Source organism: Lepidochelys olivacea, assembly GCF_965140295.1.
Source record: "Lepidochelys olivacea isolate rLepOli2 genome assembly, chromosome: 6".
NCBI lineage: Eukaryota > Metazoa > Chordata > Testudines > Cheloniidae > Lepidochelys > Lepidochelys olivacea.
In genome coordinates, this window is record NC_140416.1 from 44,088,797 (window position 1) to 44,108,801 (window position 20,005).

General features: G+C 39.6%; 1 protein-coding gene across 1 annotated transcript in view; it reads right to left on the reverse strand.

Annotated features, from left to right (window-relative positions):
- The window catches only part of NAV2 (neuron navigator 2), a 671,297-nt gene that overhangs the window by 222,265 nt on the left and 429,027 nt on the right, over positions 1-20,005 (reverse strand). The window contains exons 2-3 of the mRNA XM_084631659.1: positions 15,766-15,883; positions 5,560-5,612 (exon numbers count right to left, since the gene is read on the reverse strand). Coding sequence (XP_084487785.1) covers positions 5,560-5,612; positions 15,766-15,883 — 171 coding nt within the window. The remainder of the gene's footprint in view (positions 1-5,559; positions 5,613-15,765; positions 15,884-20,005) is intronic.

The window sequence follows — 20,005 nt, forward strand, 5'->3', positions numbered from 1 at the left end:
ATAAATCTATATCTTTCAGAGCTGTTATGCTACTGCACCAAATCTGTGCTGCACTAAAACCAAGGTATTTTACAACAAACCTTTGTAGTCACCTATATAGTGAAAGGTTACTTTAACCAACTACCCACCCAAAGTGAGGGTTTACACCTACTTTAATGTGGGAGAGTTCAGCCCCCAAGATCAACTACAGTAGAGAGAAGTATTTAATAGAATGGAAACCGCATGGTGCACAATAGAGTCTACACAGTACTCTTTCTACAACCATTACTTTTAGTAGCCAACCAAAAAATACACACACTACAATCTGGTAAAGTGAGATCATTACAAAATGCATAATATTTGCATTACTCACCCCAGGCCTTGCAGAAAAACCAAAAGTGTTATCCTCATCACCACCACCACCAATGGTCATCGTCCTGGCATCTCCCACATACCAAGGCATGCAGGCCACAACACCTTTTATAATGTGTTATGCTGATGCCCGCTGGTGTCCATACACACCTTTGAAGGTTTTAACTCCTTTTCCTTATTTGAATTTCCATGCCCCTCTACTTTTGGAGTGCCCTGTTTTTCATAGGCTAACTCATTAGTTCCCCTTATACTCATTAACATTTCCACCACCTTATCACCATATTAATAGGCAGTTACCTTAAGAAAGTCTCCAACATTTCACCTTGGCTACATTTCACCTTGGTGTCTACTGATCTCTCTCAAGACGTTATCCAAACTCAGCAATTATTTCAGAACATCAGCATATCACAAACACAGAAAAAAAGCTACGCAGGTTTATTATTAACTTGCTTATGTTAACTTATCCTGTGTCCGATGGCCTAATTTTGCTAAGCTAAATATTTTACAGGCCGGAGTTTTGTACGCCCTGTGTTATAACGTTATTTAATATTGATGTTTCACCTCTATAGCCTAAATATACCTGATATCTTTTATATTTGGCTACATCTTCCTCTTCCCATTGCTGAATTAGGTTTTCCTTGCAAGTTAAAGTCAACATATTGATAATATGGGCCTGATCATTACTCAATGAGTCGTGCCAATGATGTTAATAAGTGTTGCAGGCTCTAGCCCATACTGGACGAAAACAGACTAACTCTGCACAATCTATAGCCAAATAAACAATAAAAGACTGAACTCCCTCCTTTTACCCATGCAACATGATAGGATATCTGCATCACAGATATTTCAGAGTATTACAAGCCAACTTGTTACAGGTCAATGCATAGAGGGGAGAGTGCACTCCCTCCTTGTTGTCGTGACCTCTTTTGCATAGACAGATACACAAGAGTGGTCACCATTAAAAATGAAGAATCAACATATGACCACAGATACCTCATGGTTACCACAGCTATTTCCTATTCTGAGAAAATGGGAAAAGTGTAGTCTCTCTGCCCAGGCTACATTGCTTCCTGTGTCTCCAATATCTCCTCTGGGATGTCCCTCTGCTTCCTCAGACTTAGCATGGATCAATCAAACCCTCTCATCATTCTCTCTACACTTTCCCTCTTCCTCGCTATTAACAGCTCCTTTCTCCTCCCACTCCTTCAAACTCATATGACACTGGGGTTGTCTTTGGTTATCCATGCTCTTGCCAAATATTGTCACTATACTACTTCCTCTTTAACATTTCTAACATCTGTCCCTTCCTGTCCATCCACACTGCCAAAATCTTGGTTCACACTCTGGTTCTCTCTGATCTCAACCTCTGTTAACACCCCTTCTTAGGCCTCTTGGTCTCTTACCTTGTGCCTCTTTATTTTAACTGTTGGATAAATGATCTTCCTTTCCCACTTCTCTGACCATATCAGCCTCCTTCTTAAATCCCTTTACAGCTCCTCATCTCTTTAAAACTCCTCATCCTGATGTTGAAGGTACAGCACAGCTCTGCCCCAGCCTATATATCAACACCTTCTTTCTCCCGACTTCCTACTCTGATGCTCCACTTATCTCCCCCTACTTCAGGCTTTTTATCATCTGCTGCCTATGCCTGCAACATCCTCATTCTCCCGCTACACCAAACAGCCTTTACCTTCAAATCCCTATTTTAAAAAAAATCTCTTCCTTTACATAGCTCTCCACCACTGACCTCTACTCCTGTGTTATTGTGCTTCTTTTCTTTTCTCTGTCTTATTCTCCAGTTTAATACTCAGATCTTTCAAGCTTCAGACGAATATACACTTTGCATGTTCCTTATGTCTTGTAACCATCATCTCTATCTTCACTCTTTCTTATGTGTTGTCGTAATTTCCTATGTTTATGTAACAGAGGACCCCATCCACCAATCTAATCAGGGTGGGTGGATGCCTGTGCCCACATGGAGCCCCACAAGCCCTACACACAGACTTCATTGAGGTTTGGGACTAGTGTTAGTATCCACAGGGACCAGATGGCAGGATCAAGGCCTCAGCTATTCAGGGTAAAGAGCTTTATCTCTGTTTTCTCTTTAGTGACATGGAGATGGAAGGCCCTAGATAAATATGAAACAGAATAAGATGATTTCAGATATCGCTGTGCACTGAAGTTTGCAAATGCTGGGTTTTTTTAATGGAGACCACTGTACATTAGATATGCTCACATATAGAAAGCTGAATCTGTATAATGACATCACTGTGTCACAGAAGAACTTCATTCTATCAGCAGAACTGCTATTTATACATCACAATTCACTGAAATAACCTGTGCCTTTCATTGTACTTTACTCTGAAGGAAGTTTCACTATGTCAATATTCAAAGATTGTAAGCATCATTAAATACTCAGCATCTGTTCCCTAAGGAACTAAGGTACAGTGACTTCCTATAAGTACAACAGATGATACTATGGTATCGTAAACTCTGCAGAGTGGCGGATATCGAGTCTTTAATGTCAGCCATTGGACAGTGAAAAAATAGATCAATATAAGATACGAAAACAGTTGTCTTGCTTCTGTAATGCAATAGTATTAAGAGAAGGGCATCCCTTGCCATGCTTCACTGGCCCATGTTTGTTTACAATAGTTTTTTCTACAACATGCACACAAACAGGAAATAGATTTTTTTTCCTTTGGTTCTTCAAGAATGAAGCCATTTTCTGACATGTTTCATTCTACGCAGAAAAACTACAATTGTAGGGATGGTCTCTGAATTTATATACATGCTCAATTTACCATAAATTGTCTTCATGTCAGTTGGAACTAATCACTGTCAATTGCAGGCCTTTGTTGTTCTATTTAAATAAATATACATTACATAAATACATATGATCCAGAAAAATCAGTTCTTATATAGTGGACAGTTATGAAAAGGCATTTAATAGTATTTATAAAGTCGTACAGTTTCATAGTAAACTGTGCTGTATTTCTATTTGAGAGGCAAAGATGAAAGCTTCTGTCATGTGCCTTTTCCAACTATTGAACTTTAACATCCAATTGTTAGAAGCTGCAATGTAGTTATACACAGCTGTGACTGAACAATTAGGTAAAAAACTAGGGCAAAACTGTGTGTCCTGGTGTGAGTGGGAGGGCTGGGAGGACACAAGGAACTTTCTCCCCCATGATGCCACCTGCACAAGGGCCAGGCACAATAAGAGTCCCTGCGCTTTGGGGAGGGCAGGGACTGCTCCCTCTTAGTGTCATCAGAGGTGGAAATTACCCAAATGGGATGAGTGGAGATGAAGCCCAATCAAGTGCATCAAGGGATGCAGACTGCACCATCCAAATTAACAGTGTTGATCTTAGAGAAAGGTTGTGCCCACTGACCCAAGGCAAAAGATTACAAACATTACACCCTCTGGTTTATAATGTATTATATTCTTAGAGCACAGACACTGATAAACATTGGCCTTTAGTGTTCAATCATGGATAACCCCATGGATATGCACATCAATGCAAGGGACAGCCATGATGATTTTGTGTTTCCATTGGTAAAGAACTGGAGTGTCCCGCACTGACTATGGTGCTAAGCATCCTAAACGGAGTGGGACAGGGTAGACAGCCCTGCCCCAGTCCATCCTTCTGCACACACCAGCACAGGGTCAGTACCTTGGAGCAGGAAGTGAAGCAAGAATACCCCCTTTTCACATGTTACGCAGCTCCTGCTCTAGCACGCACGCTGACAACCATTATGTCCAAACCTGACTTATGCAACAACCCTTGGTGTCAGCTCTGGCTGCAAACACCAGAACAGATACTTTAGTTCATAGAGAAAAAGTGAGTTAATCTAACTTTCAGTTACAATGTAATGGATTTTTTTAATGTATTTTGGTATCGCCTGTAGCTCATGAATGAAATTCAGTTCTTACAATACACTTGTGAAACATTAAATTACATTGATCTTGAAAGTTTCCTCAATTATTTATACTTTAGACAGCTGCTGTGGCTACAGCAAGAATAGCAGCCAATCTCTACCAAGGAGTAAAAGTAGCAAAGATAAATCTGTAAAGATGTTTTTCTTTTTAAGGAGTGGTTGCTCTGTGGATAAAAAGAGGATAACCTCAAAGACCGGGGGGAGGGAGATGGAATAGTAAAACACAAAGCAGTTTCAGGCTCTGGGATGGAAAACTGCTGCCAAACCCTTAACCCTTCAATGGGTTCCATCACCAGATAGAAACAAATTGAACACACAGCAAAAAAATTTAAGAACTAAAACCACACACAAAAAATGGTATAGAAGTTATACTAAAATAATCCTAAATTCAGTATCCAGCTGTAATTTGTACATATTTTAGATTTAATGTCATCACATTGATTCTGTATAAAAATACAGAGGAACAAAGGCATCTGTTTAAAATATCATAAATTAAATAATTTCCTTCTTACAGTACATTTTAAATAATCTTATTACTGCCAATATTCTCAAATATCTTGTCTAGAATATTAACTGCACTGTCCCTAATAGCAAACATACTCATCATGTACTGTATACTTTGAGTTCTGCTACTGTATCTTTTGGTGCTTGTTTTCAAAGATTAAATACAAACCAGATAAGTGAGAACATTTTACAGATAAAAACCCATCACTGAATCAAAAAAGACAATAGACATTTTAACTTTTTCATTACAACTTCCAAAGACACATTTGCAAATTCTTTTCTATTTTGGCGTAACCACTGTTAATATATGAAAAAATTCTGTCTTTTGGGAAGGACCTAAAATATCGAGATGATCTTAATAGAGCCTAAGAGATCGTAGTCCTTTAGCCTTGAAATTCTTAATTTTATTTGGAGCAACCTTGACAAAAAGCCAGTTGCACATCTACTTTCCTGCTTCTGTAAAAACTGTTTTCAAATAAAAGCACAGTATTTACATTTTGTATATTCTTATTTATACAGAGTATCACAAAAACATTAAAATATCACAGAAAGAAAAGTTATGTACCTTGTGCTAATAGATTCAGATCCTATCTTCTCCTTTTGACTTCAATAGGATGAGAAATGGATCATTAGTTCTAATAACAGTCCAGATTTCCCCCTCTATTATATTGGTGCAAGCATTTCACAACACTCAGTTAAATTAACTGTCATACCTATTATGAATTGAGTAACACACACATGCACTGCTGCTTTGCCACTTACCATTTGAGATCTGTTCTTTGGACAGCCATTGATGTCTTCAATCTTTTCATTTGCTGAGAAACAAATACAAAAAGTAATGCAAAAAGCGTAGTGAGGACACTTGTACCAGTTATTTCCAGAGCACTTGTTGCTAGCTAAATCAAGTGGCCTAAGATTGTAGTTGTCCAATCAAAGCAAACGTGTGAAACATTGAGACCCATGCAGTGGCTGGATTTTTCTCATGGGTCATTCCTCCAGAGACAGCTGGAGCACGGTCATCATCATTTCAAAAGGAGACAACTGGGCTGACATTTCTTAAAGTGACAGGTAACTCCTTATGCAACCAAATGCTTAAAAACTGGGTACTGCACTGCATCACTGGTGTGTGTGCATGCACGTAGGTGCACACACACATGTGTGTAGATGGGTGCGCGCAGGGATCATTCATTTCATAAAGTGTATGTGCATATCATAGATTCATAGATTTGATGACCAGAAGGGACCACTGTGGTCATCTAATCTGAGGTAGCGACAGCTATCTAATACACGCCGTAGGACTTCCCTGAATTAACTGAGTCCAAAAACTCTCTATATTAGAGTATATATTTTAGAAAAACATTCAATATTGATTTTAAATTTCCATTAATGGGGAATCCACCACAACACATGGTATGTTGTTCCAATGGTTAATTACCTTCACTGTTAAAAAATTAGACCTTACTTCTAGTCTGAAGTTGTCTAGCTTCATGTTCCAGCCATTGGATCTTGCTATACCTTTGCCAGCCAGATTGAAGAGCCCTCTATCATCAAATTTCTATTCCCCATGTAGGCGCTGACTGTGATCAAGTCACCCCTTAACCTTCTTTTTGATAAACTAATAGACTGAGCTCCTGGCATCTACCATTGTAAGGCACATTCTCCAATCCTTTACCCATTCTCTTTCTTTTCTGACCCTCTCCAATTTAGGAATAACCTTTTTGAAGTGTGGAATTGACACAGTATTCCCGTAGCAGTTGACCAATGCCAAATACAAAGATAATATATGTTCCCTTTTTTCCTACTCCATATTCTTCTGTTTATACATACAAGGATCACATTAGCTCTTTAGGCCTCTATCTTCCTGCAAGCTCATGTTCAGCTAATTGTCCACCATGACACCTCCCCACCCCCCAAGTCTTTCTCCAAATCACTGCCTCCCAGGATATAATTACCCATCTTGCAAGTATGGCTGCATTCTTTTCTTCTAGATTTACATATTTACCATATTGAAATGCAAGTTGTTTGCTTGTGCCCAGTTTAGTTAGCGATTCAGATCGCTCTGTATCAGGGACCTGTCCTCTTTATTGACCACTCCCCCACTCTTTTGGTCATCTGCAAATTTTGTCAATGATGATTTTGTGTTTTCTTCCAAGACAAGTGTTAAACAGCGTAGGGCCAAGAATCAATCTGTGCGAAACCCCACTAGAAACCCACTTGATGATGATCCCCCATTTACAATTATATTTTGAGACTTGTCAGTTTTTAATCCATTTAATGTGTGCCATGTGGACTTTGTATCATTCTAGTTTCTTAATCAAAATGTTATGTGGTACCAAGTCAAATGCCTTACTGAAGTCTGTTGTATCAACACTGTTACCTTTATCAACCAAATTTATCATCTCATAAAAATGATACTGAGTTAGTTCGATGAGATCTATTTTCCATAAACCCATGTTATTAGCATTAATTATATTACCCTTTTAAAATTTTTTAATAATAGAGTCCAGTATCAGCTGTTCCATTATTTTGTTTGGTATTGATGTCTGGCTGACAGGCCTATAATTACCCAGGTAATCCTGTTTATATTTTTGCAGATTTTGTACATTAGCTTTCTCACAGTCCTCTGGAACTTCCCCAGTGTTCCAAGATTTATTGAAAAAGTAATATAAGCAGTTCAGAGAGCTCCTCAGCCAGCTCTTCTAAAACCCTTGCGTGCAAATTATTCAGATCCACTGATTTGATGATGTCTAACTTTAGTAGCTACCGTTTAACATCCTCCTGAATTACTGTTGAAATGGAAAGTATTTCATCATCATCATCTATCAATATATCAACTGTAGTGTTTTTAGAAATGGAGTACTTGTGGCACCTTAGAGACTAACAAATTTATTTGAGCATAAGCTTTCGTGAGCTACAGCTCACTTCATCGGATGCATTCATCGATGAAGTGAGCTGTAGCTCACGAAAGCTTATGCTCAAATAAATTTGTTAGTCTCTAAGGTGCCACAAGTACTCCTTTTCTTTTTGTGAATACAGACTGACACGGCTGCTACTCTGAAACCTGTAGTATTTTTGTTTTTTGGGGTGGTTGTTTTTTGTTGCTTTGGTTTTTTTTTTGTTTCCTCCAAACACAGAATAGAAATATTTACTGATGACTGAAGTAGGAAGAGAGCCTGAGACATAAGCCCTTGTATCAGAGACCTGCTATGAGGCAGAACCTGCTCACAGAATCTGGCAAGAACAGTGCTTATATTGCAGAAATACACGTTCCTAAAAAGTGCTAAGCACAGAGTACTCACACAAACACATCGTGATATCAAGTGGTACCAGAACATCCTGATATCAAGCATGGTACAAAAACATTCCCCAAGGATAACAGAAACACACTGACCCCTCCTAAAAGATAAGGTCAGAATGACAGTACATAACTTGTTTATATCAGGGTATAAAAATGTATCTCAGAGGGAGTATCTTTCACCAGCTTAGGGGGCAGCGGAAAGTCCTGCCACTGACTGAGCTGCATCCATTGTCAGGGGCATACATGTCTTAGTAGCCTCATGGAGTCTGCCAGGTGCTATTACCATGCTTCCTCAACAATAAACCTGGCTGGATGCCTTCGTACCTTAACGGATCTTGTGGTCATTGGGTGGTTCACTCGAGATTGCTGTGCCAACTGTCTGTGCAGAGCTGGGACAGCACACAGGGAAAACACACACACGCAGCCAAACATTTGACTACAATGACTTCAGCCTTTTTGCATTATTATTGACAATTCTACCATTTGGACACCATTGCTAGGACTCATTTTGTTCCCAATATGCTTAAAATACTCCTTATTGTCCTTTACTCTGCTGGCCATCGACATCGCCTAGTGTCCTTTTGCTTCCCTTATCAATTTTCTACAATTTCTAGTTTGTAATTTATATTCATTGCTATCAACATCCCACTTTTCCAATTTGTTATAGATTGTTGTGTTTTTAAAAAAAAATTTATAGCTTCATTCACTTCTCCACTAAGCCAGACAGGTTTTTTAACCAGTGTAGCTTTCTCCCAATTGTGGCTCTGTGCTTTCTTTGGGCATCTAAGAAAACATTCTTAAATAGTTTTTAATTTGATTCACATTTTTCTGTTTAAATTCTCTCTCAGCTCATTTGTCGCATAATTCTCTTCTGCTTTGTGCATTTGGCACCTTTAAAGCACAGGCGTATATATTGCTGATTTGGTATCATGGGACAGGTATCAATACAATATAAACTAGAAGAAATAATTGGAGTTGGTAGTCACATATCTTCTGTGAGGAAATCTTTGGGCTATAGAACAAAAGAACTAGATTATGCTCAGAGTTTTCCCATAAACAGGGTCCTGTGTACTCTGTAGCAGAATGGGACCAAATTCCCTACCAACAACCCCTAAACTCTGTGGCAGCAACTTCTGTAAGTCACAGAAACATAATGTATTCCGTTCCCCTCCATCCACAAGCACACACAACTATAGATCATAGCTGAAGATACTCACTGGCCCCAAATTTGTCAATGGTTATTTTCAAGGATAGTTTTTCCACCACCACCATTCTCTCCTGCTTTACTCTCTGGCCTCAACTCCCATAGCATTGTCCACACCACCCAGTGGCTCCAGGTAGCTAGGGATAGCAGGTGGAAGAGACAGCTGCTAGAAGAGATGGCAGAGGAGCATACTGGCAGCTTGCTCAGCAGTAGTTGCAGTCGCCTTTGGTGGTAGCCTGGCTGAACTTTAACCCGTACATTTCTGCTTGCCTAGAGAACAGCGGAATGTGGCTCTCTGCAGACTCATGCAGATGACACTGCATCACTTACAGAATTCACAATTTTGAGCTTCTCTCTGCAACCATAAGAGCTTGAAACAATTTCAGATTCTGGAGCACAGTTCTCAGCAGGAAGTAAACTCCATCACAAATTCTGCAACCTCAGAATCCGGACTACATGGGTCTTTCCCGTTAACCCTTATTTACTGCAGTGCCATCAAGCTTTCATTTTCTTCCTAGGCTCTTCCCTGCACAGAATGGGTCTCTGTACCATTAGCTTGGCCTAAAATTATTCTAAAACCAACATTGTACACTATGGGCTTATAGCAGTACAGCTCCAAGGCTGGAGAGATATTTCACCATTTTCCCCCATGGCACTTTACCCATATATAGTCAGATTACATTGCTTTTATGAGAGTGAAATGAATTTCACCCTGAGATTTTTAAATGTTTCCAGACTTTTGCCACTTTTGATGCATACACTTGAGGATGTTTGATGGCTTCTCTCTTCCCCTTTATTAAGCTAGACATAGCAAAAGCAGCTTAACTCAGTGATAAAAGTAGTATGAACAGAAATAGTCATTTTTTCATAGATAGAATCTGAATCAAAGGAGAGAGAAGGGAACTTAAAGGAAGGTCTCGTTTTATTTCTTCTGTGACACATACATTATAATACTGTGAGACAGGTTATTAGAGTCAAAAGTATATGGAAACATGAGGGGGAAAGAGGGTCTCTCTACCACAAAGTGTTGTAAAGTGTTCTTTAAATCTGTTGGTCAGGCAGCTGCTGGTGTCCCAGATATAGATATGCATTCCCTGCAAAAATAAAAATCCTCAACAAATGACACTCAATAAACTACATGAAAAGTTATGATAGGAATGATTCTAAACTGCCTTGGACCATACAGAGCAGAACATGGGTGGATATAGAGAACCTTTTATACAAAAAGTAACCAGCACACTGTACAATGAGTTACGTTCTTTGTTACAAAGAGCTTTGTTACAAAGCTATTAAGCATTAATCAATGCCTCAGCCACATCTTTGGATCTTACAACAATTCTTCCTGTTTTTCCTCTTAAAAGGGTGTTGGCCAATACAGTTCATAAAGTGCTAAAACTTTTACCTGGACAGCTATCCAGACTCGAGCAGAAGAAATCTTTGTTTAATGTCTCAGTCACAGGATAAATTGTGATTCTGTCATTTCCTGACTGTATATGAGCCCAGATGCAGATTTGGAACATAAACCCACAACCTTCTGGCCCAAAGGTGAGAGTAATAAAGGCTTTTCTACACGTAAAAAGTTATTCCAGAATAAAAGAGGTTGTGTATTTGGATACATCTATTCTGGAATAGGGGAGTTGTTTTCTAGTTTAATTTGACATATGTCCAGGTGAAAATTCCTGAATAGCCATTCCTAAATAACTCCAGGAACAGACTAGCCCTTAGTAAGCAACAGTGTTAACTGAGGGATCACTAACATGACAGAGGCAGCAGTCTGGCAAAAGAGGACATTACTGTCCATTATTTATGAAGATTACCATGCTTGGAAAATAGTATTGCAATTGCTTTCAATCAAGAAAACTAAGATACCAAGAACTCTGTGCTATTAAATAAATGGCTTTCTAAAAGTAGACTGAGTGTCTGATGCTGCTCCCATTAAAGTCAATGACAAAGTTCCCATTGACTTCAATGGGAGCAGACCCCGAATACTTAGATCTCTATAGAAGATCAAGAGAATGTACTACAAAATGTACAAAGTGAAAGTATATTATAGAAAATGACGATACAAGGCCAACAAGAGTAAGTGACCCATCTTTGTAAGTGTAGAGCATGCTTTTGTCAATCGAAGTGCTCCACTTAGTGAGTATGGTAGTAGAAATCTGTCATCTTAACATAGACTTTCAATCATGGAAACAAAAGAGATTTATAAGTAGTGCAGGGTAGTGTGAGGATATAACACAGAATCTTTCAAGCTAGCTACCGTTTTAGCAAACAACTTAATCCTTTCCCGTGCCTAAATGAAAGGACTTGAATTTCTGTTCCATCAGTCCTTACATTTGTAACTTTTGGAATATCATGTTATATTCTTCTTAAAAAAATGCTAGATTCGATAAACAGAAGAAATTGACAGTCCACAGGAAAACTCTCTCTCTTTTCCCTTGGAGCTTTTCCCAGGTGTGTAGTGTTAAGAGTCTCCTGAAGCTCCTCCCCTATCACAGGGGAATCATAATTATCCTGGAACACCTATGTTCAGTAAATTGATCCATTTTTAAATAGTTCAGTGGTGGTTGTATCTAATTTTTTAAAAAATGGTTGGCCAAGAGACAAGGAGGGGAAAGCGCCTTTTGGTTATGTTGGCAGCTCCACTGATCTCTCAGTAAAAACTTCAAACAAAATAAAAGCCAAAAGTTTGATTGCCAGTTCCGGTTTTTTAAGTTCAGTTTCTCAGGTGTGATTCTTTGCCATTTAGACTTGATATCACTTTGTATTTGTGTGTGTGTGTAGACATGCATTCACTATGTTGGTTTATTCACAATGTCAAAATCATCAGTGCCAATGTACATCTTAACTCTGTGCTCCCAAACCAGCGCAACACTACTGTATATATTCCACCTTTCAGAGTACCAGTACCACTATCTGGCCAAGTGAAGAAAGGCATAGCACTCTATGCAATGGCATTTCACTGTTTGTAAGTCCTGGCCCCAAAAGACATGTTCCCTGACCCAAAGTGTTTACAATCTGACATCCAGGTTCTGCAAACAGTAACACATGGGAGCAGTCCCATTGACTGCAGTGGGATTATGGATATACATGAAGTTACACAGATGTGTAAATCTTTGCAACCTTTGAACCAAAATAACCTAGCATTTTGTCAATAAAGTTCCCAGTTGACTTGAGAATATTATGACAAACTGTCACTGTGCAACACACAAAATAATTTCAGCACACTATTGCTGGTAGTTAAATCTGAAGATTACATATCTATGCTCTTAGGTGTCAAATTTATCCCTATCAAGTTTCAAATATTTTTTAGAATTGCCCATTGTTTCAAAATATGGATGCTAAGTTATAATAAAAAGTGAATGAAAGTTACCAAGTTATAAATTCCTAAATCAGATTTCTTTTCTTTCCAGAAATATACATCTGGTTTTGAATGACAGGAATGTACACAGAACGAGGGACCTTGTAAACCTTGATAATAATTCACTCTGATGGCCCTGATGTGTGGTGACAGTTGACTGTCTCCGGGGTGTTCAACATGCAAAGAGATAATCTCACTAATAGGATGTTTCTTGGAATGTAGTGGGGACAACTTCTTGTTTCAGATGGTGGAGGAAGTAACTGGGGGGCAGATATTTTAGTCTTGATTTGACTAATGGGGGGGAGAAAGGGAAAAATTGGTAGTGAATCTGAAGGTTGAAGGCTATTTGGATGAAAGTGATCATGAAATGATAGATTTCACAACTCTAAGGAAAGGAAGGAGTGAGCGGAGCAGAAAAAGGATAGTAGACTTTAAAAAAGAAGACTTTAACCAACTTGGAGAATTGTAGGAAAAGGTGCCACAGGAAGAAAATCTAAGCCTGTTAAGGAGAGCTGGTAGTTTAGCAAACTCTCTCAACAAGAAGAATACACAGCTCAGATTTTATAAGGTCTTAAAAGGCACTTCTGCCCTTTCCCCTTCCTTATGAAGTTTAACAAAGGCTTCACATTTTTTTAGGATTTGTTCTGCTTGTTTTTCCTTAGAAATATCAGACATGTCAAGCTTGTTTTTCTCTTGTTTTGCTGGAGGATTCATTGTAGATCATGAGCTTTCTGAGCCCTTACCCAAAAGGGCAGAGGCGTTATATCCTTAACAACAACAGCTTCTCTCAGCTGGGCTATTTAGGCATTTGAGCTAAACTGATGTTAAAAAAACCAGAGTTTGAAGCGGAATAAAAATTACATCTCTTCTTAATTAATCATGTTTAACTACATGGCATCTCTGATGGCATAATCCTACCAGTTCTCTAATCATCTACAGGATTTCCTAGGGGAAAAAAGAGAAGACAAGACCTGTATTTCTAATGTTTAAAACAAAAAAAGGCAGAAAAGAGAATTCAGAAGAGAACAGAAAACCTTTCAAAAGCTCTTCTTCTTTCTTCATAAAAAGGCACAAACATATTTCCCTTTGCAGATCACCGTTAGCACTGAAGCAGCAATTTAAGTCTTGAATACAAAACTCATGCAGTGACCAAAAGGAATGTTCATAATCAACAAATTCACTTGAAAAGATTTTGTTAACCTGGGATAATCTCTAAATACACCACCAATGCCCATAAAAGAACAGAGATGTCTCTGTGGTACTGCTGCTTTCTCGTACCCCACCACCACACATAACAGAGAGCACTGCATGCAGAAGGGAAAAAGAAATTACCATTCAGAAGCTTTCATAGTACAAATCCTTATTTATGAGGACAGGTCATGGTTTTATAGCTGCAGTTGAAGCTGTTTTCATGTGTGGAAGTTACCACTTCTAATGTGACAATGAGATGCAGCTTGCCTAAGGCCAGTACATAAGGGATGCAAATGAATATTTTCCTTTCAGTGCCAATTTGGGGGATTAAAGTGGAATTTGTGTGTTTAAACATGGATTTTCTTTTGTTTGGAAAAAATCTAAGAAAAAGAAAATCCTTCACCTTAGGTATTAACCTTTCACAGCTGTGTCTTAAAACTCTAAATCCAAATACTAAAGCAGCAATGAGAAAAAGAAGAAAAATGCAAAGATGAATTAAATCAAGCATTTTAGTAAACAATAACTCTTCTGAATTTTTTCACAGGGATATATTTTAAACATATGGGAGCATTCACACATGGAAATATGCATGCAAGTATTTGATACACTGTTTTTGGTAGTGTTCTGATATGCATGTTTCTACTCCAGGATTTTCTGCAGCATTGTTACATATATGTAACTGTATGTATGTAGGGATAGATTTTAAAAAAGCACAAAAGGCAGGTAAGTGCCCAACTCCCATTGAAGGTCAACTGGAGATGAGTGCCTTCCTCCGCCTTATGCTTCTGAAAATCTCCCCATTAAAATATTTGTGTTGGTATACACCGTTACATAGATATTGGATGGAGTTTTGTTATACACAGGTACATAAGTAATTCATGCGAAATTTTTATACATATGTAATTACATGGATAGTTTTCAGAGTGCTATGCTCAGACAGCAATGAATATGTTGTTTGTTCAGTATGTATGGGCCAGATCTTCATCTGGTAAAAATCAATTTAGCTCAGTTAGAGTCAATAGAAACTATGGCAATTTATGTCAGCTGAATATCTGACCCATACATTCATAAACTTAACTCAGGGCTCTAATTCTTTTGCACAGCATTTGTAACAGAAATAACTGGTCAAGCTTTGGTGTCTAGTTACTTCACTACTGTCTTCTACGTTTGCATCTCAAGTCTGTCAGTCTTGTTGTCAACAACAGTCATTCTAATTCCTATTAATGGACTTCCTGATTCTGTCATTCTCCATAGCTCCATAGTTTTGTGATAGCCTAAACACCAGATGGATGAGTCTCTAAAGGAACTAATGAAGAACCCAGAACAGGGGGAATGTGGAGCCCTGCACAGGGCCCAATCTGAACCTTCAACTCCCATTGACATCAGTTCCTTTAGCGCCTGGGGCCATCCTGACAATAAATGAACTTCCTTATTTTAAAACAGATTGTTAAGGGTTTCTTTTCTTCCATATACTAATCATGTCCTTCCCTAATCCTAACTGCACACTGGGATTTTTCCGATCCAACTAGAAGTGGCAGGTTTAATATAACACACCATTGTATTGGTGAATTATTTCCAGACCAGTCTAAAAAAGCGAACAGGAACAAAGATAACGAAAAGATAACAAGCAAGGCTACAAGTCACCTACCAGAAAAAAGCTCATCACCTGCTTTTTCCCTTCAGCTATCCTGGGTGATAATGCTGTGTCAGGAGATCTTATCAAGAACGTCAAATATTTTTCTGCAATCCCTTAACATAAGGCTTTATCAAATTAATTATCAAAGCCTGTGAGGCAGAATTATCATCTGAATTCCATATAGTTTCTATTTATTTTCCCCATATTTATGTGAAAAAACAAGCTGTGGCTCTGACAAAGTAGGCGTGTACATAACAGGAAAAGAGAAATTCACTCACCTACAACCTGGATGATTTCAGCCAGTAAGACTCCATCAGTCACATCTTGCTGTAGGTCCTTGATCAATCGTTTGTGACCAGATTTTGCTAGATAGTGATTAGCCCAATCCGTGTAAATCTATTAGGAGGAAAAGAAATACATAAAAACTAAATTGTAGGTATTTGATCAGACTTAAAAATGAGAATCCCATCTCTTAGTCCATGCATAACAACCTCTCACATTTTCAGACCTTGGACAGAAGATCCCTGCTTTGTGAGCTGTTTGAAACAATTTAGCACCATTACAATTCAAGGCATTGTGCAGATCAAGTATTCTGCTTACTATGGGGTATGGCTTTTTTCTATTGAAAAAACTGACATCACAGCTCAGGAAAAAACTAAAGCAGTGGTTCTCAAACTTTTGTACAGGTGACCCCTTTCACATAGCAAGCCTCTGAGTGTGACCCCCCCTTATAAATGAAAAACATTTTTAAATAGATTTAATACAAATATAAATGCTGGAGGCAAAGTGGAGTTTGGGGTGCACAGACAGCTCACGACCGCCCATGTATTAACCGTACGACCCCCTACTTTGAGAACCCCTGAACTATAGCATGCTTCTATACATGCTATGGCATGAATGGAGTATCAGACATGGAACTAAATATTTTGCAGCACTGACAAGGTTATGGAATTGGTTTCTATTTTCAAACTCAGGATTTTGTGTTTTCCCTCTGCCATTCCTTTTCTGTTATTGAGAAACCTTAAAGATTCATTTCTAAGGGAAATTTCTACGGATGAAGTTCCTTTTAAATGTTAACTAATAAGCCCTGATGCATGAGATTTAACTGCTCTAATAAGTCCTAGTGCATGGGATCTACTAGGTCCATTAAACTGATTTTAAATTCCCTTACAGATTTGTAATTACAGCTACTTCCTTTAAAATACATCTCTATCTGAAATCCAAGCAAATATTAATCAAGCAATTAAACCACAAGACTTTAAATATATTTTTATATATGGGCCAAGTTGTGCTCATCACACACTATATCACTTTTAACAACAGTAAATACAGTATTCAGGATACATAACTTATTTGTCAAACACATAACCTTTCCAGAGTGTGTTATCAAAAAGAAGAAAAACCTATTAAGGAACTTCCATTGATGAGCCCAATATTGTTCCCTGTTCCCATATAGGACAAAATTAAAGGGGAAAAGCACCCTCTATGATCTATCTCAGCTCAAAACAAATAAAGTCAAAAAATCTAGACATCTGAACTTTGTCCTTTGGTTGGTGGTTTTTTGGTTTGTTTGTTTGTTTGTTTGTTTTGTTTTTTATAAAGGTACCCAAGTCAACCTTAAATTCCAACTTTACTCTCAAGGGTATCCAGCCTATTAAAGGACCCAGTCATCCTATTTCAGCGAAGGTGTATAGCATCAAAAACGAAAGAGTTCCAATACTGCTAGTTCAACGCACCTGTGCCTTACATATGTTCTGTGAGAGATTCTATCTCCCTCTTTATTCTCTCAGCAGTAGTCAAAGAATGCAGCCCAGTGCCTAGAGTTTTGTAAAGGAGGCCCATGATTCTTTTACAGTTCTTTGGAGCGGGAGGAGTCCAGACACTTGTGGAACCAACTCCTATACCAGATGAGGAGGAGTAGCCACCACCTTTCTCCTTTGGACCTGTTAGTTTTAAAGTCCCTGAAAATGCTAGGGTGAAACTTTGATATCTCAAAATGAACCCTGAGGACTCCTGGGTAAAGTAAATGAATTTATGAACTCACAAAGACTACAGAGTGGATGGGTCATTACAAAACCTATTTTCCCCATACTAATTTCCCCCTACTGTTACTCACACCTTCTTGTCACCTGTTTGAAATGGGCCACCCTCATTACCACTACAAAAGTGATTTTTCCTCCCTTGGTATTCTACTGTTAATTGAATTGTCTCATTAGACTGACCCCCCGCTTGGTAAGGTAACTCCCATCTTTTCATGTACTATGTATATATACCTGCTACTGTATTTTCCACTCCATGCATCTGATGAAGTGGGTTCTAGCCCACGAAAGCTTATGCCCAAATAAATTTGTTAGTCTCTAAGGTGCCACAAGGACTCCTTGTTGTTTTTACAGTCAGGTAACATCTTAAATAGTAAACCCAAGAGGACCAAAAACCCTGAGCTGAATCTTATATGACTAGGGCATGTGCCTGACCACCAAAACTAAATGATTCTCAGGGTATATCTACGCTACCATATGTTGCAAATATTTATGTTGCTCAGGGATTTGAAAAAAAACCCAACAACCGAGTGATGTAAGTTTCACTGGCAGTGTGCAGGACGCTATGTCGGCTGGAGAGCTTCTCCTTCTGACATAGCTACAGCTGCCGTCGGCACAGAGCAGCTTCATGAACAATCTTACAGCAGCACAGCTGAATTGATACAGCTGTGCTGCAATAAGCTCACTAGTGTAAAACATGGCCTAAATGACAGTAATGCTAAGCAATGGCAGAGCTTTTAGAGATCTGTGTGGGCCACACAAGCAGATCTCCTCACTTCTGCCAGTTTTACACAAATATAAGTGAGAATCAGGATCATTACCTCCATATTTGGAGATTGGCAGGGTAGAAATCATTTCTACCTGCTTTTAAAACAAAGTCTGTCTTTCATATAAATTTAAAGATGATCAAACAGATAATATCAAGCTAACAGATAGAGTACTCTATACACATAGCTGCTAGACTCACAGCCAGGTAATCTGGGACATCTGTATTAATGTTGCACAGTTGGTTATCTATTTATGGTAGAATTCAATTTAATTTCAGAATCTTCATAAACAAACCACAGTTTACAATGTTCATCCCCATTATTAATTTGGTTCCTTCTTCCTGAAACATTGTACTAATGGTTGGCATTGGTAGCTCAGGAAGTATTCATTCTCGGAGAGATAACTGTACCAGCTGTTACTATACTACATTAAAACAGGGTCAAAAGAGAACCAGACCTCTAAAGTCTGTTTGTTCTCATTCCAAACAAGGAAACATGAGAGACTTATTTTTTTTAAAGAGTCATGTTAAAAAATATCTGTAAAGGCCCCATTTCTATATTAAGATCAGTTCTTTCTTTAGAAGCATAGCACTCAAACACTTTTTGGGACAGATTCTGGCCCTCAGCTTGGCGCTTACATGCTAATGCCAATGGTGTATGGGTTCAGGCCCCGTGACACTCACAAGTTCACTGAGTGCACGGAAATCAGGAAAATATCCCCAAATCATGATTTTTTTCAATTTTCTTATACAAAAGTAAAATGTGTTTAATAAAGTATTTCAGACAAAATAATCACTGTACAAACTGTACAGCTTAGCTGTTTCACGCCTGTGTGCTCTATCCTTCCGCACGTGCGGCATAAGAGCACCGTGTGCATGCAGAAGAAGAGTGCTGTGTGCACGTGCAGCAGAGGGTGCTGTTAATCCCGAAACGCAATCTAGGGTGGAAACAGGCTGACTCAGGTGGTTGGGGTATAGAAGGGGGTAAGAGCTCCGGGGTGGGTCCAGAAATGAGGAGTTCAGGGTGCAGGAGAAGGCTTCGAGCTGAGGCTGTGGGGGTTGGGATGCAGGAGGGGGTGAAGGCTCTGGCTAGAGGTGCAGGCTCTGGTGTGAGGCTGGGGATGAGGAGCTTGGGGTGCAGGAGGCGGCTCCAGGCTGGGAGGTGGAGTTGAGGGGTTTGGAGTGTGTGTGTGTGAGAGAGAGAGCTCTGGCGTGAAGCTGGAATGAGGAGTTTCGGGTGTCGGAGGGGGCTCCGGGCTGAGACCGAAGGGTTCGGTGGGCAGGAGGGGGATCAGGGCGGTTAGGGGTCAGGGCTCTGGGGTGCAGGAGTGTGCTCTGGGCTGGGATAGAGGGGTTCTGGGCTGGGGCTAGGGGTGTGGGGGCAGGGGTGCAGTCTCCGGGCAGCGCTTACCTCAAGAGGCTCCCGGAGGCAGTGGCGTTTCCCCCCTCCAGCTCCTACGCGGAGGAATGGCCTGGCGGCTCTGTGCACTGCTCCGTCTGCAGGCACTGCCAACATAGCGGCCATTGGCTGCGGTTTCTGGCCAATGGGAGCTGGGGTGGTGGTACCTGCAGGCAAGAGCAGCGCGCGCCATGGAGCCTCCCCCTCCCGCCCCAGGAGCCGAACTTACTGGCCACTTCTGGGTTGCAGCCTGCCTTAGCTCCACAGACTGGGAGCCGCCAGAGGTAAGCCCGCACCCCAACCCCAGTCCTGAG